The following is a 22,592-nucleotide window of genomic DNA, read 5'->3' as shown; positions in this document are numbered from 1 at the left end:
AGAGAGAGAGATCTTAAGCAGGCTCTTGGCCCAGCACAGAGCCCAAGGTGGGGTGAGTCTCAAGATTCGTGATTCAAGATCATGACCTGAGCTGAAATCAAGAGTTGGACACTTAAACCAACTGAGCCACCCAGGTGCCCCTTTTCTCATCATCTCAACTTTCTTGAGATACAATTCATATACCGTGTAATTCACCCCCTTAAAGTGTACAAATCAATGATATTTCGTGTATTCATGGAGTTAAGTGACCATCGTCATAATCAAATGTTTAAATATTTTTGTCACACCAAAAATAAACACTGTGCACACTCTCCATTTACTGCCCAAGATAATCACTGTGTAACTTTTTGTTGATAGCTTGATCCTATTCTGGACATTTCCTATAGATGGAGTCATACAAGTGGTCTTTTGTGACTGGCTTTCCTTCACACGTCTTCAAGGTTCCTTCACGTTGTAGCATGCGTCAAAACTTCATTTCTTTTTACCAATAAATAATATTCCATTGTAAGAGTATACCACATTGTATTTACACACGTAGGGGTTGATGGGCATTTGAATTCTTTCTAGTCCTAGGCTATTATTATGAACAATGCTTCTATAAACATTCATGGGCAAGTTTTTTTCTTAATTTTTTTTGACATTTATTTATTTTTGAGAGAGAATGAGACAGAGCATGAAGAGGAGAGGGAGACACAGAATCTGAAGCAGGCTCCAGGCTCCGAGCTGTCAGCACAGAGTCTGGCGTGGGTCTTGAACTCACAGACCATGTGAGGACTCATGACCTGAGCTGAAGTCAGATGCTTAACCACTCAGGCACCCCTACAAGTGATTTTTTTATGTTAATCTAGTATCCAAAAATCTCCTGTTTGTTCTGATAATATTTTAGTGGATTCCTTAAGATTTCCTATGTAAAAAATCATGTCATCTGTGAATATAATTTTACTTCTTCCTTTCCATCTGGATGCCTTTTATTTCTTTTTCTTGCCTAATTGCACTGGCCAGAACTTCCAGTACAATATTAATAGAAGCAGAAAGAACAGATATTGTCTCATTTCTGATCTTAGGAAGCACTTAGCCTTTCAACAGTAAATATGATATTAGCAGTGAATTTTTCATTGATGTCTTTTGTTGCATTGAGAAAATATCCTTCTATTTCTAGTTTGTTGCCTGTGTTCATTATGAAAGTGTTTTGAATTTTGTCAAATGTTTTTCTGTGTCTGTCAGGGTGATTATATAGTTTTTGCCCTTTATTCTGTTGACGTGTTGTATTACACTAATTGATTCTTTTTAAAGTTTTTATTTAAATTCCAGTTAGTTAACATACATTGTAATACTAGTTTCAAGTGTACAATACAGTGATTTGACACCTACAACACCCAGTGCTCATTACAACATGTGCACTCCTTATCACACTAATTGGTTTGTTAACTGACCTTATCTTTAGGGGAAACCCCAGTTGGTCATAGTATATAATAATTTTTATATATTGCCATATGCGATTTGATTATATTTTGTTGAGGATTTTTGCATCTATAATCATAAATAATATCAGTCTGTCATTTTCTTGTGATGTCCTCAAATTCAGCGGTTTTTGGTTTCTGCCCACTCAGGTGTACTCCTGAGCCTCTATAGTGAATTCTTTATTTTGGTTATCACACTTTTCAACTCCAGAATTTCCATTTAGTTCTTTTTCGTAATTTCTGTCTCTATATCAGTATTCTCTGTTTGATGAGTCATTCCCATCATGCTTCTCTTTAACCTTTCTCTAGGTGTGGTTTAGAGCTGGGTGCATGAACCAAACCAGGTCAACAGATGTGTCAGGAGATGTGTCAATGGATGTGTTTGGCAGGTGGGGGACAGAAGATAATCTGCTTTCTTCTGAATGATGGGGGTGTGGGTATGAAGTCTAGAACTGCCACAGCTATTTTCCCCACCTCATGGTAAAACATTCTGGGGATTAAGCCAGTGTCTATGAAGGAGGTCAATGATAGGAAATAGCTGAGGAAAGTTGCTGGAACCCTGATGAAGTCTTTTTTTTTTTTTTTTAAAGATTTTATTCACTTATTTATTTTGAGAGAGAGATGGGGAGAGAGGAGGAATCCCAAGTGGGGGCTCTGCACTGTCGGCACAGAGCCTGATGTGGGTCTCTATCCCATGGACTGTGAGATCATGACCTGAACCAAAGTCCAATGCCTAACCAGCTGAGCCACCCAGGTGTCCCAGCCCTGACGATGTCTTACTCTCTGAATCAAAAGCATTAAAGTCTTCCCTAGTTAAGACATGTTCAGTTATGTAAGGTTAGAAATACCCCTTGTTAAGAGGACTGGTGAATGAAAGTATCCAGTAGTTTTAAGTAATTAAAATACTTTTTTAATGTTTGTTTATTTTTGAGAGAGGGAGAGAGATAATGCAAGCTGGGGAGGGGCAGAGACAGAGGGAGACAGAGGATCTGAAGCAGGCTCTGTGTTGACAGCAGAGAGCCCGATGTGGGGCTTGAACTCGCGAACTGTGAGATCATGACCTGAGCCAAAGTTGGGTGCTTAACCGACTGAGCCATCTAGGCACCCCACTATTAAAACGTTTTTGAGAAGGAGTCCTCCTAAGTAGCGAGAGAGAAACACTGTCTCATAGTGAGTTTTGTCATTGTATTTGTCTAACAAATATCTGTTGTGGCTTTTCCTGATACATTGCTTCATGTGTATCATTTTGGATCATATGGATAATTTTCATACACTAATAATTGAAACAGGAGAGAAAAAGTGCTACTGAATCTACAGCCATAAAATACAACAGCAACACTGAACACAAGTCATTTTTAAGAAAAACATGGTATATTAGCTGATGAATATGCAGATCTTGAAGATTTGGCATGTACAGTATTCGGTTGCCAATGACCTTGTTATGCTTAATTCAACTTAGAACAACTGTTCTTTCCCTTCCTGTGAGTGGGCACCAACTCTCTCCTTGCCCTAAGACAATTTCTTGGGGGAATGGGCATTTACAAACAGTTCCAGAGAGGGAGACAACAGTATAAAGACCGGCAAAGGGAGATACATAGATTTCCTGAGCCTGTTTAGCAAAAGGCAGAAAAGCAAAAGGAAAACATTGAGTGTTTGATGAGTACATGGGAATGGCATTAACAGGAAAAGAGAAAAAAAGAACTAATGCATTGTATACACTAATCCGGTAAAGAGGAGAATATAATGATGGGGAAATACATTGGATTTCAGAGAGAAAATAAACCTTCCAGAATTTTTGTAGCCTCATTATGGCTTTTTTTTTAAATGTTTATTTGTTTTGAGAGAGAGAGGGAGGGAGGGAGGGGCAAGAGAGAGAGGGAGAAAGAGAATCCCAAGCAGGCATTATGCTGTCAGCACTGAGCCTGATGCGGGGCTTGATCCCAGAACCCAGCCGTGAGATCATGACCTGAGTGGAAATCAAGAGTTGGATGCTTGACTGAGCCACCCAGGCGCCCTGAGCCTCATTATTTTTTTAGCATTAAGCAACCATAGAATTTTTGGGATTACCAAGTGGGAGCTTTGACCTCGGTATTTAGGGATGGTTTTCCATGTCTTCGATCCATTTTTGCTGACTCTTTACCCCAAACGTGAGACACGTTGGTTTCTTTCTTCTTGTGGCACACAGCTTGGTTTCCTTTTTCTGGTTGTTACCAAACTGGTAGGTTCTTTCCCTACTCAATACCTTTGGCCAAATAGTCAAAGAAGCAAACAGTATCAAAGGCAAGCAGGTAATTTACCCAATGGGAGAAGGGAGAAGGGGAGCTCATGCTCCAAGGGCACAGAGAGGCAGAGGGGGCATAAGTTGGGCTGGTGGGGGGCCAGGATGTTTGATGGCAGCCAGATTCCCAGAAAGGGGTGGAGATTTCCAGGAACTTAGGCCATGGCCCTTTCTCTGTCTTATTCAGTCAGGGGTTTCCTCTCATGGTGCCCCTAAGGAGGAGACCTTAGTTTGTTAATGTAGTGTAGTGAAGGAATAATGTGAATTTGGTCCACATTGTCCGTCATATTGGGTCTGTCTGGTTTGATCTGGTTTCTGGTGGTCTCTTGTGATCTGGTGTCAAGCTCATCTGGGTAGGAGCACCTGTACAGAAGGTAGTAGAAAAAAATAGCCTTTAAATTTTATTTTATTTATTTTTAATTTTTGAGAGACAGAGAGAGAGCATGAGCAGGGGAGGGGCAGAGAGAGAGGATGACACAGAATCTGAAGCAGGCTTCAGGCTCTCAGCTGTCAGCACACAGCCTGATGCAGGGCTCGAACTCACGAACTGTGATATCATGACCTGAACTGAAGTCAGGCACTTAAACGACTGAGCCACCCAGGCACCCCAAAATACAGCTTTTAGACAAATTCTCTGCTAGGCTCTTTGAGACTCTTCTGGTGACATGGCTCTCCCCACTCTTTGGCATAAAGGAAGAAGCGGTGAGAAGACAAATGGCTACAGACAAGTTCCTCCAAGCCAGGGAGGGAGCCTGAGCCTCCCTTATTACAGAAAAAGGCAAAATGGGCTTGGTGTACTTTTCATTGCCCTACAGCTTCTACTATGGGTCAGGAATGGTGGACCTGCCATCAAACTAGGCAGAAAACTGTGTGTGATTGGACCAGAATCTCTATATTTTTTACAGTTTTTCATGAGGCACCTTGGACCTGCTTGCGTACAGCACTGCCATTTTATCCACACGTGTGTTACATCCGCAGAAATTATCCTGTTGAGCAGATGAAGTCGACAGGAGGACAATAGTCAAAAATCGCAGAATCTAAATCACAGCAGTGAGGAAATGTCCGTGAGGCCATCCAAAGGCGGCGAATGGTAGTGATAAGCCACTACTGTCCACTCCTGGACGACTAGTAGTAGAGTACAAGGCCGTATGAGTAGGTAGAGTCAGCAGGCCATCCCCACTGTGGACAAAATGCTAGAAGAATGTCAAACAGACTCAGCAGACAGACTCACAAGGCTATGTTTGAGGTCTGGCCACTCCTCGGCTACTCACTAGCTGTGTGACTTGGGGTAGCCCAGGCACCGCATCACCCGAATTACCCTTGCCTATAAAATGGAAATGATAATGAAACCTTTCCCCTTTCCTACCTTCCCTAAGGGTTCTCATGATACAGAAGTAAAATAACATAGAAGCAACTGCTTTCTGCACTAGAATGTGCTGGGACACCTGGCTGGTTCAGTCTGTTGAGCATCTGACTCTTGGTTTTGGCTTGGGTCAGGGTCTTGTGGTTAGTGGGTTTGAGCCCCACATCGGGCTCTGTGCTGGCAGTGCATTGGCGCTTCCTCACTCTCGCTCGCTCTCTCTCTCTCTCTCTCTGTAAATAAATAAATAAATAAATAAATAAATAAATATTTTATATACATATACATATATGTGTATGGATGTGTGTGTGTGTGTGTGTGTGTGTGTGTGTGTGTGTATATATATATATATATATATATATATATATATATATATAAACTAGAATGATTTAAACTGGATTTAAACTAGGATTGCTGCCCTTGAAGTGTTTGTTTGGTTTGTTTTTAATGACTTTCTAGATTTGGATGTGTGTTTTCTAGCTGCCAAGGGATATTTGTTTATGAAATTGCAAGCTATCTTCAAAAGACTTATCCTAGTCAATAATTTTAGCCTGGTGTTCACCTATTTAATTATGTAACAGGGTTCACTTCTAGCAAAACTAGTATATCTTCTTCTTCTTCTTCTTCTTCTTCTTCTTCTTCTTCTTCTTCTTTTTTTTTTTTCTTTGGCTGGCTCTCCTGAAACTTTGGCAGATTGGCCAATTAGCAAGACAGAGATGATAGTAGAAAAAATTTGGAAAGTTAATGAAGTTAATGAATAGTCCCCAACATGGTAATCAGTCCCTGAATAATGGCACTATGGCTAAAAATTAATAAGATTGTCACCAATAAGCTCATTCAGGTCTAGACACTTTCTGATCATGATGCAGAAGTATAAAGAATACTTATAATGATTATTCTAATGTTTTCTTCAAATGCGGTTTATTTCTTAGGAGGTAGGATAATCTGTGGTTTAAAAATGACTGCTCTTGGGGTGCCTGGATGGCTCAGTCGATTAAAGCATTGACTTCGGCTCAGGTTGTGATCTCACAGTTTGTGGGTTCGAGCACTGCATCAGGCTCTGTGCTGACAGCTCAGAGCCTGGAACCTGCTTCGGATTCTGTGTCTTCCTCTCTCTCTGTCTGCCCCTCTCCGGCTTGTGCTCTGTCTCACTCTCTCTCAAAAATAAATAAATGTTAAAATTTTTTTTAATATAAAAATAAAAATAACTGTCCTTATGGCCTCTTAATTGTTCTGTTTTGGCAAATGTGGACTTGTTATTGTGCTAAGAAAATAACTCTGGTATTACCGTGATTCCCCACTTAGATTTACCACTAAGCAGACTAAGTTCAGACAGGCTGTGTCTTTTTGCAACCTCTTTGTTTGGCACCAACCAAATAATTTTCTCATGTGGGCAAAGGAAAAAGAAAATCTCAGAAAAACATTTATTTTGTAGGTCAAAGTTTCCCTCAGACTGTGGGTACCAGATGCCCTGGGTGCCTGCCTCAACTGCTCTGATGGCCTTTGGAAATAGACCAGAAGTATCCAAATTCAGGGAGTCTTGCTTTTGAAGGCACAGTGAAGGGGGAGGGCACAAATAATTCCTGTGAAAAAGAGAATTATCAGCAATGGCATATGCAAACCTGCCACTTTTTCCAACCCCCCCCCCCCCCCCTGCAACGTGGTCTGGGAAAACCCTTCTTCTAAGACACCTAGTAAGTGTGTGTGGGCGGGTGTGGGGGGTGTTATGTGTCTGTGCATGTTCACAAGCTTGGGAACATGTTCACAAATATGGGAACAAGCATGTTCACAAATACGGGAACACAGTTCTAGTCTATTCCAAAAAAACAGGTAATTTTTCAAAAAGTGGTACTGGAAATCAAGGAAGGCATCTAATTGGTTAGATTTGAAATGCATTTTGTGGATGAGTATGACCTCTGGTGTTAAACTAGAGAAATTCCAGCACTTCTATATCTTCATGGCAGAAAGAGAAGCAAATGTAATGTTCCAAAAGCTTATCCTTCAGGGGTTGTGGGGCTTGTTTTGTGACCTTTATTTCCAACTTTCTTCATCGCTTCCCTCTCTTTCCCTCCTGGGTCTTAGAAATATAAATGAGCATCTATTACATGCACAGCATCATCCCTGTGGAAGGACATTGTCTTTGTTGCTCTGTTTGACTTTATTTCATGTTTCTCTATAATCCTTTATAGGAAAAAAAGGCAAAATTATGATAGACAGTTTTTAAAGGTTTACAGCTATATTTAAGACTCATTTGTTAATTTTATAAAGAAGAGAACAATGATGGAAACAGGAACTTCTTAAATGTGTCACAAACCAATAGAGTAAGATGCCCCAAACCAGCAGGTTATGAGGACACTGACCAAAAAAATGAAACAAGAGGCTGTTGGGGGCATCTTGAGGTTTTTCATCATCGTACTGAGAGAGGATTTTTGTACTCTCCACACACGGTCATTTATTAGCAAGGTGACTTTTTTTTGGGTGTGTGTGAGCAGGTGATTCCTTAAAACAGAAAGATGATATACCTCTGATTGACTTCTCTCTCCCCAGTCACGGCAAGTTTCATGTTATGATTTCATGAGCTTTAAAAAAAAAAAATACCAGCTGGGTGGAAGCACTATCAATCTGAGTTTTGGTATTCTGGCGATTCCTTACACTGTGGGTCAGATCTCCATTTCTTTCTTACTGTATGCATTCTGTCCTCCCCCTGAGCTCCCTTTGTGAGCCATGGGAACTCTGTACGTCATTGCCATAAATCTTAGTCAACGCTCTTTGTTTCTCTATGATTCATGGTACTGCACCTAATCTCTAACCAAGGCATAGAGATATACATGGCAAACGACATGATATTTTGTCCCTGTTGTTTTGTGTATGGAACCTCTCTTTAAAGCTTTGAACTTGCTATTTGAGAAAGTCAGTGTGATAGAACACAGCCATTCCTTATGGTGTTTTAGTAATTCTACAACCTTATACCTAATTTGCGGCTGGCAACAATTGTGATATTTGGGGAGGCAACTATGTCCTCTTTTTTCTAAATTTATGAAAGGTTAGGCAAAGTAGTGATTTACTGTGGCAACCCTTCCTTGAAGAATTTAATTTGTAAAGAAGAATCAAACTTGTCTCTTTTTTAAAATGTTTATTTTGAAAGAGAGCATGCGCATGGGGGAGGGTCAGAGAGAATCCCAAGCAGGCTCTGTGCTGTCAGTGTAGGGCCCAATGAGGGACTTGATCTCACCAACCCTGAGATCATGACCTGAGCTGAAATGGAGTCTGCTGCTTAACTGACTGAGCCACCCAGGCATCCCCTGCATTCGATTCAGCTACACAGAGCAACTGGAAGAAGCCTATAGAATGGGTTATAAAGTGAAAAGGAATGTATGATTGATTTTGTGCTTGAGTTGAATTTTGTTTCACCCCAGCAGGTGAATCACTTTTGATTTGGAAGGCTTCATTGTCATTTGAAATTCAGCTCATTAGAATTGTTTGCAATGGTCATGCTCACCATGAAATTCATGCACTATCTACTCAGCCACCCCAGCGATTCGATGACTTTCAGAATTCTAAACATGTTTTATTGAATTGCTAAAAATCATGGGAGATGATAAAAACAAAATGGTGTCTCCACTTTTTAGCTATTCAAATTCTATGCTTGACCAAGGCTATTGAAAACTGTCCATTGTGACAGTACTCAGTGTCTGAAGTCGAGGTCTATGGGCCTAAAAGCAACCCTGTCCTTTTCTTCTTGTGGATCTGTTTACTTGCACGTACAAAACATTAAAATTGTTTAACCCGTGTCCAAAGGATATCCTAAAATGAATTATTCACTCCATGGCATTGAAAACGCGCACACACACTGTGAGGACAAGGTACCTGGTAAGCAACTTCAGGGCAGATGCCGAGTAGAATATCAAGAAATTGGATCCAGCTGAAAATTCCAATTACCTAATGAGGGTTATCTGCTTACACTCCAATTTCTTGGTCTAATTCATTATAATATTGATCATAAAAATCACGCTTTAAAATTACGATTTAAAACGGAAACAAATATTCAGCTGGCTAGTGTCTGCCATTTCCTTCCTCGGGGAGACGGGGATTTCAATTTACAAAGAAAAACGAACTAGAAGGGCTTAAGATGGAACAGTCACAGCCCTCGAAAAGGGTCCCCTACTGCTTTGTGTTGGTATATCCCCTAAGAGAAGAGCACATTGCAGGAAATTGGTGAGACACAAATGCCATTTTCATGGATTTATTAGAAAGTAAATAATTATACCCGACTCCAGCCAAACTCCAGACTGTCCCCGGAGTGGACATTCAGCCGGAGTTGTCGTTATTAATAATTTCCCAGCCAGGCTGTAACTACCGGTGCGAATCAGCCCGCTCCAGGCCCCTCTCCCACCCGCCGCCGCAGTCAGGGCTCCGCCAAGGAGATGCTCGCCAAGGAGATGCTCTGTGTGTGCGCATCAGTGACACCCGCCTTTGCTTTGTCTGTGCTTTGCAGGTGGGGAGGAGGAAGAGGAACAGAAGAGGCGCTGGCGGCCGGCGGCCGCTGAGCAGCCCCCGTACCCTCGAGCAAGCCGCCTCTCCACCGCCGCAGAAGCCAACGGACCTACCCGTTGGGGAAGCCAGAGGGCCAGAGCGCCAGAGCCCGGGGACCCGGCGGCCGGGGGCGCCAGCCCCTCATGTTCCGCGGAAGGCGCAAATGTGAGCGGGCGGTAGCTGGGAAAGCCCTCCGCCCCCGCCAGGGGGACCCGGGAAGCCCGCGCGGGCTCCTCCCGCGGACGGTGGGGATCCCCTCCTCCGGCCCCGCCCCCATCCTCCCCCGGCCCCGAGTGCCAAGGCGGTTAACCCTCCCAGCGCCGCAGCTCACTCGGGCCGGAGCGCCGCTCAGCCAATCCCGACTCCCGGGCCCCGGAGCCGAGCGGCGGGGGAATGATCGCGGCGCGGGGCTCACTCGGAACTCGCAGCGGCCAAACCTGGGCTCAGGCTCCGGGGTTCTCCCTAAGCCCTGCTGCACTGGCGTAGCCAGTCGCCAAACTTTTTCTCTCCTAAGCGGGTGCCCCCGCAGTTATTTGGCGGGCAGCCCGCTGCCCACTCTCCGCGGGACGACTGGGGAGAGGTGGGCGTGAGGCGAGGGGGCTGCTGTTCTGCAGCCCAGCGAGGCGTGCACGCGGGCGGACGAGTGGCAGGGGTTCCGCACTGTCCCCGCGCCTGACCCACTGCTGGGGTGGCCCAACGTGCTGCAGTGCCCGGCGCAGGTGATCTAGACTGCGCGTCCGGCACCAGCTGGTGGGGGGGGGGGGGGGCGGCGGCGAGGGAGGGAAGGAAGGAGGGAGGCAGGGACGCCCCTTTCTTCTCTCTTTTCCCTGCAGCCCGGCCGCACTGCCTGGGGCTCCCCAGCCGGGGGCTGTTCCCAGGCGCTCCCAAACGGCAGGTGCCCCCCCCCCCCCTCACTCTGCCCTGGCCTGCGCACCCCAGGGTTCTCATCCTGCAGATTCCCTCCTCCCCATCTCTCTTTCACACACGCGCTCCCCTAAGCCGCGCGCGCCGCAAACTCAGTATCGGTCCCCGCAGGTGATGTCATGCCCATTGTTTTGGTGCGCCCGACCAATCGGACTCTCCGCCTGGATTCTACCGGAGCCGGCATGGGCCCTTCCTCGCACCAGCAGCAGGAGTCCCCGCTCCCGACCATAACGCATTGCGCAGGGTGCACCACCGCCTGGTCTCCCTGCAGCTTTAACAGCCCTGACATGGAAACCCCATTGCAGTTCCAGCGCGGCTTCTTCTCAGAGCAGCCGCCGCCGCCGCCGCGCTCCTCACACCTGCATTGCCAGCAGCAGCAACAGAGCCAGGACAAGCCGTGCCCGCCCTTCGCGTCCCTCCCGCACCCTCAGCACCACCCGCACCTCGCGCACCAGCAGCCGGGCAGCGGCGGCAGCAGCCCATGCCTCCGGTGCAACAGCTGCGCCTCCTCCGGTGCCCCGGCGGCGGGGGCGGGGGCGGGGGATAACCTGTCCCTGCTGCTCCGCACCTCCTCGCCCGGCGGCGCCTTCCGGACCCGCACCTCCTCGCCGCTGTCGGGCTCGTCGTGCTGCTGCTGCTGCTCGTCGCGCCGGGGCAGCCAGCTCAATGTGAGCGAGCTGACGCCGTCCAGCCATGCCAGTGCGCTCCGGCAGCAGTACACGCAGCAGCCGGCGTCCGCCTCCCAGTACCACCAGTGCCACAGCCTGCAGCCCGCCGCCAGCCCTACGGGCAGCCTCGGCAGCCTGGGCTCCGGGCCCCCGCTCTCGCACCACCACCACCACCCGCACCCGGCGCACCACCAGCACCACCAGCCCCAGGCGCGCCGCGAGAGCAACCCCTTCACCGAAATAGCCATGAGCAGCTGCAGGTACAACGGGGGCGTCATGCGGCCGCTCAGCAACTTGAGCGCGTCCCGCCGGAACCTGCACGAAATGGACTCGGAGGCGCAGCCCTTACAGCCCCCCGCGCCCGTCGGAGGAGGTGGCTGCGCGTCCTCCCCGTCTGCAGCCGCCGCCGCCGCCGCCGCCGCTTCGTCCTCAGCCCCGGAGATTGTGGTGTCTAAGCCGGAGCACAACAACTCCAATAACCTGGCGCTCTACGGAGCCGGTGGCAGCGGCAGCGCTGGAGGCGGCGGTGGCGGCGGCGGCGGCGGCAGCGGGCATGGCAGCAGCAGTGGCACCAAATCCAGCAAAAAGAAGAACCAGAATATCGGCTACAAGCTGGGCCACCGGCGCGCCCTGTTCGAGAAGCGCAAGCGGCTCAGCGACTACGCGCTCATCTTCGGCATGTTCGGCATCGTGGTCATGGTCATCGAGACCGAGCTGTCGTGGGGCGCCTACGACAAGGTAGGCGCTGGAATCCACCCCCCCCCCCCCCGCCCCAGCCTTCCGGGGCCGCGGGCCGGACGCTGGGTGGTTGGGATAAGCACTGGTGGGAACTCTCTGCCGGCGGGTCCCGAGCCTCCTCTGGACGGTCGGAGGTGCCCGCCGGGACGGTGAGCACGGCTCGGACGCACCCCTGATCCTCCAGGCAACTCTAGGAGAGGAAGCCTTTCTGTGCGCAGCCAAAGTTCTAGAGGCAGCGAGTGCCCAGCTCATTTGGGCACATTAAATAAGTAGCTCCAGGAGTCAGTGGGGGAAAGCCTGCTCTATTCTTTTATGTGTGCTCGGGATTTCAGAGGCCCCTTTCAACCCAAAGCACTTAAACTCAGCAATAACTCGCTCTCGGTTTCCAGAGCCAGGATCTGCGCTTGAGTCTGTGATGGCGCGGATGCGCTGCCTGGCCATCAGCCTGCCCTGTTCTCCTCTCCCTTCCCTTTGAGGCCAAGTGATCTAACAGATCACAGAGCCAAGACAGGTACTCCCCTCATCCCCATCCTCCTCCTGGGAGTTCGATTCCACTTGCTGGGGACTGACTGACCCCCACCCCCGGAAGGTGGTCAAAAGTACTTGTTTCTTAAAAGTGCTTCTGTCTGACTGTGTTGCAGGCGTCACTGTATTCCTTAGCTCTGAAATGCCTTATCAGTCTCTCCACAATCATCCTGCTCGGGCTGATCATCGTGTACCACGCCAGGGAAATACAGGTAACTTGGGCTCTGCTATTTATGAATGACCCAGAGCGCTGCTGCCTGCTTGGACAAGCAAGGCAGCTTTTTCCAAGCCCTTGTGTCCTTGCTTGAGGTTACAGAAGACATACGCTGTAGTCTTGTGTTAGCACCTGACCTGTTCTTTCAAGAAGTTCAAAACAAAACAACACAGCATGTTAACATGCAGTCGCTTCTGGGTTCTACCCTTTAAACCTTTAAGATTTCCCCCTCTATTCTTCAGGTAGATACAGTTCTCTAAATCAGTCATTGCATTTGCTTTCCTTAAGGCCAGTTAGGTGCTAGCCTTAATCGGTAGGGTAAATAAATGTGTATTCTTGATTGGTACACCCACTCCCAGTGGGTGCGTCATTACAGAAGACAGGGTCCATCTCTGTACAGTATTTTTTATAACGTAGACATTAGAGAAGAAATATCTCTTAGAAGAAAATAAGCGCATGTTATTCCTAGCTAATATATGTAAATAAGACATGAGAAAAACTCAAACTCTTTCCATATCCCCAAACATTAAAGAAAAAAAATCTGTTCTAAGGTTAGCATACAAATTCTGTATACGTGGTACTTGGGTCGATTTTTAGCTACAATCATTACATTGCCTTCTTTTTTTTTTTTAATATCATTTAAGGGCAAAGGCCACTGCCCTTGTGAGCAGCCTTGTTAGGAAATGTTCTGTTTAAATGCAGCCAGGAACTCTATTGTTAGATTTGGCCATTACTAACAATTTCACAATCCTCGTATAAAATTCGTGGGTCATCTTTGCGTTGTTTACTTGGCTGTAGCCTTCTGTCAGAGGAATAGGAAGGTTTGTGAAGTAAAATAACTAGAGTTTTCAAAAATTAAGCAGGATTTTCCAGTTTGGAATTTACACTGATACGTATTTTCTGATTTTTTTTTTTTTTTTTTTTTTTTTTTTTGTTGGGGGAGCAGTTGTTGAGTATTTTTTGGAAGTATTAAATCCTCACATTTAGGATACTTTCCTTTGTAGTTGCCTTTAAATTTAAAACATCATATGGAACTTGCCATTTAAATGATTGAGCGTTAATTATAAGTTAAATCAGTTTTAGGTTAGTAATTAGCAAGCACATACCAAACATGGAAGAAACCAATTTTAACTATCATGCAAACAGAATAAAGACACCCCTGGCCCTAAAGGAGCCTGGAGAATTCCTTCATCATACTTTAACATTTGCAGAAACTTGGGACAGTGCCACTTTGAAGGGATAAAGTTAGTGAATCAAGAGTGAGAATATTCAAAGGTAAGTCATAAAAGTGTACTGGCCGAACAAGGCGAACGCACATTGGAACACTTTAATAATATGCAGAGGGCCGTTTTAATTCAGTGCTTGTGATCGGGGGCTTCTGAGATTCTTTCGGACATTTTTCTTTTTGAAGAAAAGTGAGATCACGACCTGAGCTGAAATCGAGAAGTCAGACGCTTCACGGACAGAGCCACCCAGGCGCCCCTCGATTATCGAGATGTATCGAGTGTATCTCTCGAATGTATCGAGAACATTTTTTAGCGATACTAAAATATGACTTGACACATAATGAGCATAGCTTCTTGTTTTGACTTTAAGAATAGACACTTGGAGCTGGGAGGAACAAAATAGGACTGAATGGTCCTTTGACTCAGTTTACTGATGAGGAATCTGAAATCGTAAGGGGTGAGTAGATTGCCAGATTGCCCAGCAACACAGGGTAGAGTGTGATCAGACCTCCAGCGTCTAGTCCAGATAGCTTCTTTGTCCATGTTTTCTCTCTAAATCTAAAAGTTTGGAATATGCATAGGTTCAATGTATTAAAATCTTCTCAGGTATTTTTTAAAAAATCAAGTAACTGAAAACAAAACTTGGAGACTAGAGTGGTTTTACTTCATTCGTCCTGGAAAGAGAGCTTGCTGGTGTGTTTAGTAAGCATTGGCTTTCTCACCATTGGGCTTTCCTTCTGAAAAGCACACAGCTACATGAGCATTCTCTAGGGAGACATTGGATGATATCAAGAGCAAAGTATCTTCTGCCTGAAAACACTGACTTTTTCAGAATCATCGGGAGGCTTTTGTAAATAACTTAAAGGACTTTGCGAGGAGTGGCCACATGTTAATTATGTGTTGTTAAATTTTTTTTTTTTGATACCGTATTAGCACTCTTGAGCCTTCTAGAAACTAATAAAAATACAAGGAATCATATTTTTAAAGATTTTTCACGCTTGGAATTCCATTCACTGGCTCACTTTGAGGACTATTTCCGTTTCATAAATGCACAGATCTATTGATTAGAAGATGTATGGCATGGGTGACAAAATTGAGGACATGAGTTGTTCCTCTAAAACTTGTAAGCACAGTGAACTTCTCTACTGTTCAGGCGACGTAAATATCACAGGATGTTAGATTTTTTAAATTGGGTTTATTTTATATGATATATAGTTTCTGTTAAAGCAGCCACACTGAAGAGAATTTAAAGATAGATGCTCGGGTAATATCATTTGGTTGTTTTGGGTGTCGCTTTTACACTCAGCATTTTATCTGAGGGCGTTTCTTCCTCATGCTGAAGCTGCAAATTCTCATCTGAGTTGCTTTTAAAAATGTATAAATTGGGGAAAGGACTAAATAGACTAAATACACTTGAGGACCCTGAGCTGGAAGTCAAGAGCCAGAAAAACACATACCAATTTATTGAGATAATAGAGTCAGTGGTATCACCAAAGTAGTTCACCCTGAAGCCCAGTGGAACTAAGTAAGTGTACAGGTTTGTGCATATATGTATGGAAAATGAAGAATTGTTCTTTCTTTCTTTCTTTCTTTCTTTCTTTCTTTCTTTCTTTCTTTCTACTTATTGATGTCACTGCTATAGGTGTATTTTTTTCATAAGTTTTAAGCAAGTAGGAGTTTTTCAGTTTACTGTTAACAGTTCTAAACATACTGACTTGCTCTGAGTGAAAGAATTCAGCACAGGGGTTATGTTGCTGATCAGAGCATGTCTTTGGATGTAGCATGTGGTCTTAAAAGACAGGTTTTTCCTTTTCCCATTTAGCATACCAGCATGATGATTGGATGGTGAGAGCTAGCTAGTGTGGGTTTCTGGTACATGGTATGATTTCTCACTGCATTCAGGCAAAGCATGATAGCCAGAGTTCTGGCTCTCTGTCCACCGGAATTGCTTAACGAAGCTTGGGGAGGCCCTGACATTTCCATGGAGAACCTTGGAAAGTAAGTCAGTGTGACCTTTTATAAAATGTTTATACACACTCTGGCAAAATAAGATGGTTCAGGTGAGTCATGGTCGGAAGTGCCTGAATTAAAATAGTGTGATGAGGAGGCTTTGAAAGAACAGAGCTCAGTGCATTGCAGCTCTGGTGTCGTTTTCAGTACCACAGACAGCTCAGTGCACCCGGCCTTAGTTTGTCCTTGCCACTAATTACTTGAATACCCCTCCCCAACCAAAAATGAAATCACTGTGTGTATGTGTGTGTGTGTCAGAATGCTTCCATAAAATCAGATTTAGTGGGAGCAGTTTTGCAGCTGAGTAGATATTAGACTTTTTTTTTCCAGTAGACATTTGGCTTTACTTTCTATATATCCATTGGTAAAGCCAAAGCAGCAACAACAAAAATAAACCCTGACCCTGAGAATGAATGATGAATAAATAAACAAACTTCAGTAAATGCCTATGTATCACAGTCTTCTTTTTTTTTTTCCAATGTTAATTTATTTATTTTGAGATGGGGCTCTGTGCTGTCAGCACAGAGTCCAATGTGGGGCTCGATCTCATGACCATGAGATCATGACCTGAGCTAAAATCAAGAGTCGGATGCTTAACCAACTGAGCCACCCAGGAGCCCCCACAGTCTTCTGAAAAAGGAAAAACACTGTAGGGACTGCTTTTATATGATTCGGAAAGGTTGCCCTTCTTAAGTCTCAGGTCATGTAATAGGAAGAACAGAGGTATGATGTCTTGTGACTTTCCTTTTTGCCTCTTCTCCTTCTCCATGGGATTGGGGGCATGTCTTTGAGGGAATAAGTACCCAGTCAAGTTCAAATACGCTTTAAGATCTTCAACATCGGAAAATTGGAATGTAGATTCCACTTCATCTTTGCAACCTCAGTATCCTTGAATTTCTTGTGTGGAAGCAATTTTAGATGAAATAGTTGCTTAGTATTTTTGAGAGAGACAAACACAAGATTCTAAATTGGGAAAGAAAGCCCCGTGGACCTCCCTCTTTCTGGGTCTCATGGAATTTGGAAGCACCGCAGGTACATACTTGAAAGTTGAAAACATTTTTATTTGATTCTTGTCTCAGTAACAGTATAATTACATAAGTAGCATTAGAGGAAACACTCTTAGTTCTTTTGGTATCTTTTGCAGTGGGATAACTAACTCTTTCTCTTTCAAGTTCACTTTTCAGTGATGGATGACTTAGACCTAAAACTGGAAGAACAGAAATTAAACATTCTTTCTACTTATGCATCTAGGCCACCCAAAGGAGGAAGGAGTGAGTGAGGGCAGGAGCCTTGATCATGTCTGAAGGCCGTGGCTGGAGAGGTGTGGCCAAGCACCCATTTAGCAGACTCTGCCTTGCCTTGGGGAGCCTGGGGAGAATGCTCCCTTACCCCCTCCTACAAAGAGAAGGTAGATGCTTCCAGACCATGCAGAAAATATGGCATAGAGTTACCATTCTTACTCATAAAATAATAATACATGTAGTAATAAAACAGTACAGGAGAATTTAAAATAAATGGGATAGTCACATTTCATATACTCTCAGACCTATTCTTGAGGGGTGACCACTTTTAAGTTTCTCATATACTCTTCCAGAATTCTCACAAATGACTCTTTAGATGTGTTGAGGTACAGACAACCCTTGCTTTTATTCCTTAATATCTCTTGGAGGTTTTTCCTCATCAACACATAGAGGCCTGTCTCGTTCTCTTTTAGCACCGGAATATTATCCCATTTTATGGCTGTACCGTGGTTCACTAATAGGCATTTTGAGTTTTCTAGGTTTTTGCTATTATAAGCAATACCACAAATGAATGTTCTTTTGCATACTGACTTTAATCTACTAATTAGAGTATATGCATATGGTAAATATCCAGGAGTCCGATTGCTGAATCAAAGGGATTTTGTGTTGTAAATTTTTTTTAAGTTTATTTATTTTGAGAGAAACAGGGACAGCATGAGACGGGGGAGGGACAGAAGGAGAGGGCGAATCCTAAGCAGGCTCCACACTGTCAGTGCAGATCCCAACGCGGGGCTTCAACTCACGAAACTGTGAGATCATGACCTGAGTGGAAACTCTGTTCAAGAGTCGGTTGGGTCGCTTAGCTTAGCCCACTGAGCCACCCAGGTGCCCCAAGGGCATTTGTGTTTTAAATGGAAAGGCATTACCCACCAGCCCTTCCAAAAGAGTTTATACATTCACTTCTTCCCCACACATTATTCCTCCACAGCGTCATTAACCCTGGAGATTACAAAAAGGAATTTTAAATATCTTTGGCTGTTTGAAGTTCAAAAAGTTCATTTGCCTGAGAACAGATTTTTTTTTTTTTTTTTGAGAAAAATTTAAGGGCAAAGCTTATGGCCTCCAAAGCTTATTTGCAACATTGTGTGATATCTGGTGGTACCTTATCTGATCTGCTGAGAAATAATCACAGGTAAAGATGCTGCCACCAGGGGCGACTGACTATTTGTCACATGTTTTAATGTTTTTACTTAAAACATTTAGAGATGAAGGAAGCTGAAAAAGTAGAAGAAGGAGGGCTTGTGCGTGGGTCCTGAGGTCTCTGCTCTTGTCAACGAGGTAGATGAGGATTGCGGTAGGACTCCAGAAGATAGAGAGGTGGGGAACTCGCCAGAATTGCTTTGTCCTGTGGCAGACAGCTCCGTGGCTGATACCTGCATTGCCAGTAGCTTCTACATCAGTTGTAATGGGACTTTCCGACCCTTTGACTTCGCGTATACGCTGTAGTAACGAAATCACTCAGGACTAATTTTCTCTGCCTGCCTCTGTAAAGATCGCTGCATTATTAATGGGTGTGACGCTAAATAAAGCGATCCTGGTGTGTTTACAGAGCAGCGTCACAAATGAATGGAGAGTGCAGCTTTAGGTTTACCGCAAGAGGGTTTCCTTGATCTGCCAGCTTGTTTCTGGGCCACGTGTTTGTAGAGCTTGGAAAGAAGGGCACCGTGGGTTGTCCTCGTCCCCAACCACATCTGGCAGGCTGCGCAGAGGGAGCCCGCACTGATTTCACTTCAGGAAGTCACTGCTGGGCAGGATGTCAAGTGGTTTTGCGGGGCCACTTTAGGAAAAATTTCTGCTCCAGAAAAAATAATAGGCTGTCTGCTACTTTGGGAGTGTATTTTTAACCTGAAACTCCTTACGAATTCTATTTGTAAAACCAGAATCTGCATGGAAGGGATTATCTGGCCCAGTATCCCACCCTGCATGGGAAATCCCTGTCTGTCATCATAGATGAAAGTGGTCACCCACCTTTCTGCTTGAACCCTTTTCCTGTGAATCGCAGTTTGTGCCCACAAGGCTGGCTGTTCCAGATGGCTGTTAGTTTTAGGAAGATTTTCTTTACATCGAGGTCAAGTCTGGTTTTATTCCTTTCTTGCTTCACATTGTAAAAGTTTTTGAGCCTTGCACATAGTATGGAGAATAAGGACATTCCAAGGACACAGGGCTCGGGAAAGAGGGAAATATTAAGAAACAAAGTCCTTGGAGGTCATGATCAGTGCCAGGAAGGGGATAGAAAGGGCCGAGGTAGAACATAATAGGAGGTGTGGGGGGTGGTACACAGCAGACAGGGTAATCAGGGGAGCATTCTCTAAGGATTTGACTTTGAAACTGAGGCATGAAAGAAAAGAAGTCGTCAGCAGTTGGCAGAGTGTGTGGGAACAGTTTGTGCTAAGGCCTCGTGACCAGAAGGAGTTTCCTGCACTTAAAAAATGAGAGCAAACCAGTGTGGCCCAAGAGGGTGGAGAATGGTACCGGGTGTGGAGTGACAGGGATGTAGGATTGTGATATTGAAAGGTCTTGAGGCCTTGATAATGATTTGGAGATTCTTTTTTCTTTCCTTTTTTTTTTTTTTTTTTTTTTTGCAAAGTGCATGGCCTCGAAGTCATTAAAGAGTTGGGGCACCTGGGTGGCTCAGTCGGTTACGCGTCTGACCCTAGACCTCAGCTCAGTTCATGATCTCACGGTTTGTGAGTTTGAACCCCATGTGGGGCTCTGCACTGATGGTGCAGAGCCCGGTTGAGATTCTCTCCCTCTCTCTCTCTGTCCCTTCCCCACTCATGCACATAAATAAATAAATAAACTTAAAAATATTTGAAGAGGAGGTGGCAGACCAAGCTTTAAGGAAAAAAAAAAAAAAAACAGAACATTTAAAGCACGGGAGAGTCATGACCCAACATGTCTAAACAGACCTTTTGCTGATGTTCTGAGCAGACTGGTCTGGAGATGATCAGGAGGTTCTTGGGAAGCCATGTCATAGTGAGAGATGTTGAGGAGTAGTCTGACTTGAGACCCATGTTGAAGGTGGAGTGGACTTCCTAGCACCGTGTTGGATGTGGCAGGTTAGGGCAAGGGATGTCACAGGGACAGATCCAAGGTTTCTGGTCAGAGCAACTGAGCCTATGGTACTAGGAGGGGAAGACACACATTTAAAAAAAAATTTTTTTTAAATGCTTATTTATTTTTGAGAGAGAGATAGACAGAGTCGAGCAGGGGAGGGGTAGAGAGAGGGAGGCACAGAATCCGAAGCAGGCTCCAGGCTCTGAGCCATCAGCACAGAGCCCTATGCAGAGTTCGAACTCACGAACCACGAGATCGTGACCTGGGCCAAAGTCGGACGCTTAACCGACTGAGCCACCCAGGTGCCCTTGGGAAGACACACATTGAAGGGTAAAGATGAGGAGGCAGGAGTTTGTATTAGCAGAGAACATTTGAAATGCTTCTGATTATACAGGGTTCTGAGGAAAAGTCTGTAGTGGAACTTTAAATGGGTGTGGTCAGCGTAGAGACTTTTTTTTTTAGAGAAAGAGGGAGAGAAAGAGCGTGAGCTGGGGAGAGGGACAGAGAGACAGGGAGAGAGAGAATTCTACACTGAGAGCGTGGAGCCCAACACGGGGCTCAATCCCAAAACCTGAGGTAATGACCTGAGCCGAAATCCAGAGTCAGACGCTCAACTGACTGAGCCCCCTTGACACCCCAGTGTAGAGACTTTTTAAAGCCACGGGGATTGGTGAAGTCATTGAGCAAGAATAAAGATGAGAAAGTCAAGAGTTGATCAGCATCTGACATCTATAGGTTGTGTGAAGGAGGAACAGAAAAAAAGAGGTGAGGTGAAGTGTCCCAGACGAGCAGATGGCAGTCTTGTAAGGAGGGGCGCGGTGCTATGTATCGAATGCTGTGGAGTCTGTTACAGTGGGGTAGAGAAGTACCTTTTGGATGTGGCAAATTTGAAGGTCATTGCTGACCTTGGCGCTCAGTTTCAGCGGAGTGGTAGAGACAAAAGACGACAGACTGCAGTTTCCAGTTTAGCAGAATAAATGGATGCCCCCCCCCCCCTTCGTAGAATCACAGAGCAAACATTGGTTAGTTCCCCTTAAATGCCCTCCTCATTAAATAGTCCCAGTTTCTTTGAATGTTCCTGATCAGACTTACAATGTCCCTGATCATATTCTTCTGTACTTGCCCTCTGTTGCTGAATTCCCTTTCCAAATAAGAAAGTTAGAAATGTACTCAGCACTTTCAGATGGGGTTGTTAACCTCCTTTGTCAAAGATGCCACGTGGTACCGACTGTTATTGGTCTAAAATGGTCATTGCTTCACACAACCCTTGCCAAGTAACACTTGTAAAATTGTTCTTGAACTGAATGTATGGCTCTATATTTATTGACACTCTTCTGTAGCATCTTGGTTTCAGACCTGTGTTTCAGCCTGTCAGAATCATGTGAATCATAATTGCAGTGTTTACTTATTTAGGTTCAGAAAATGCTGGCTATAGAGCTGCTGTGTTGGTGAGACCCAAATGTGTGCTCAATTCTGTTCCGGAAACATGGTCAATATTAGTGGTCCCCCCCCCGCCCCCGATTTGCACACCTGCCATTGACACATTTAACTCTTCTTCCGGGCTTCTTGCTAGCCGGAAGTTTGAAAAATGTACCCTGGGAACCCGGGCTCGAGGCATGAGTTCATCAGCCACAGCCAGAGCTTGGACATAGGACCTTTTGTGTTGTTAGACATCTGCTCATTTGTGATATTTGGTACAGCCTTAAAAGTAATAGCAACTCTGTGAACCCTGACTATCAGCCAGCCCACATTTCTCTACAAGAATGTCACCAGGGCTAGCAGATCCCTCACTGAATCCACGTATTCCTTGGGAACTGCAGTCTCATGACCTCCAAGTCTAGTGACAGTTAAGTTGACGCACTTACTATTTTAAACTTTGTAATAATGTAGGCTTCATGACCAAATGCCTTTCCTCTTAAAAGTTTCTCTTTCCTTTCCAGATTATAAAATTAATAACTCTTCGTATTAGAAAATTGGCAAAACAGAAGCCATAAGAAACAATGTTTGTGTAGTCTCACCACCTAGAGATAATGATTATTTGTGTTATAATGTATTTATGCAAAGTGGATGGATACGGTATTTGCTTTGTATCCGTATAAAGAAACTTGGATTTCTTTTCATGTAATTTTCTATTGATTTCCCCATGCCATTAAACATTCTTAATAGATCCAATTTTTTCCCCCATCATATGGCTGTAATCAGTTTAATCCTTTTCCTTATTTTGGATACTGAAAAAATAGAAAGAACCTATATAAGATCATTTTTTTAAAGGTTTTATTTTTAAGTCTTCTCTAAACC

At 44.8% G+C, this 22,592-nt stretch overlaps 1 protein-coding gene across 1 annotated transcript in view; it reads left to right on the top strand.

Annotated features, from left to right (window-relative positions):
* KCNN2 (potassium calcium-activated channel subfamily N member 2) overlaps nucleotides 1–22,592 on the top strand; it is a 467,760-nt gene that overhangs the window by 299,722 nt on the left and 145,446 nt on the right. The window contains exons 3-5 of the mRNA XM_019469623.2: nucleotides 9,594–9,796; nucleotides 10,667–11,961; nucleotides 12,603–12,698. Of these exons, the coding sequence (XP_019325168.2) occupies nucleotides 9,775–9,796; nucleotides 10,667–11,961; nucleotides 12,603–12,698 (1,413 nt within the window). The 5' untranslated portion in view covers nucleotides 9,594–9,774. The remainder of the gene's footprint in view (nucleotides 1–9,593; nucleotides 9,797–10,666; nucleotides 11,962–12,602; nucleotides 12,699–22,592) is intronic.

Source organism: Panthera pardus, unplaced genomic scaffold (genome assembly GCF_024362965.1).
Source record: "Panthera pardus isolate Hobbes unplaced genomic scaffold, ASM2436296v1 HiC_scaffold_2, whole genome shotgun sequence".
NCBI lineage: Eukaryota > Metazoa > Chordata > Mammalia > Carnivora > Felidae > Panthera > Panthera pardus.
The sequence above is the reverse complement of the archived record's forward strand: the minus strand, read 5'-3'. Positions and strand labels throughout refer to the sequence as shown.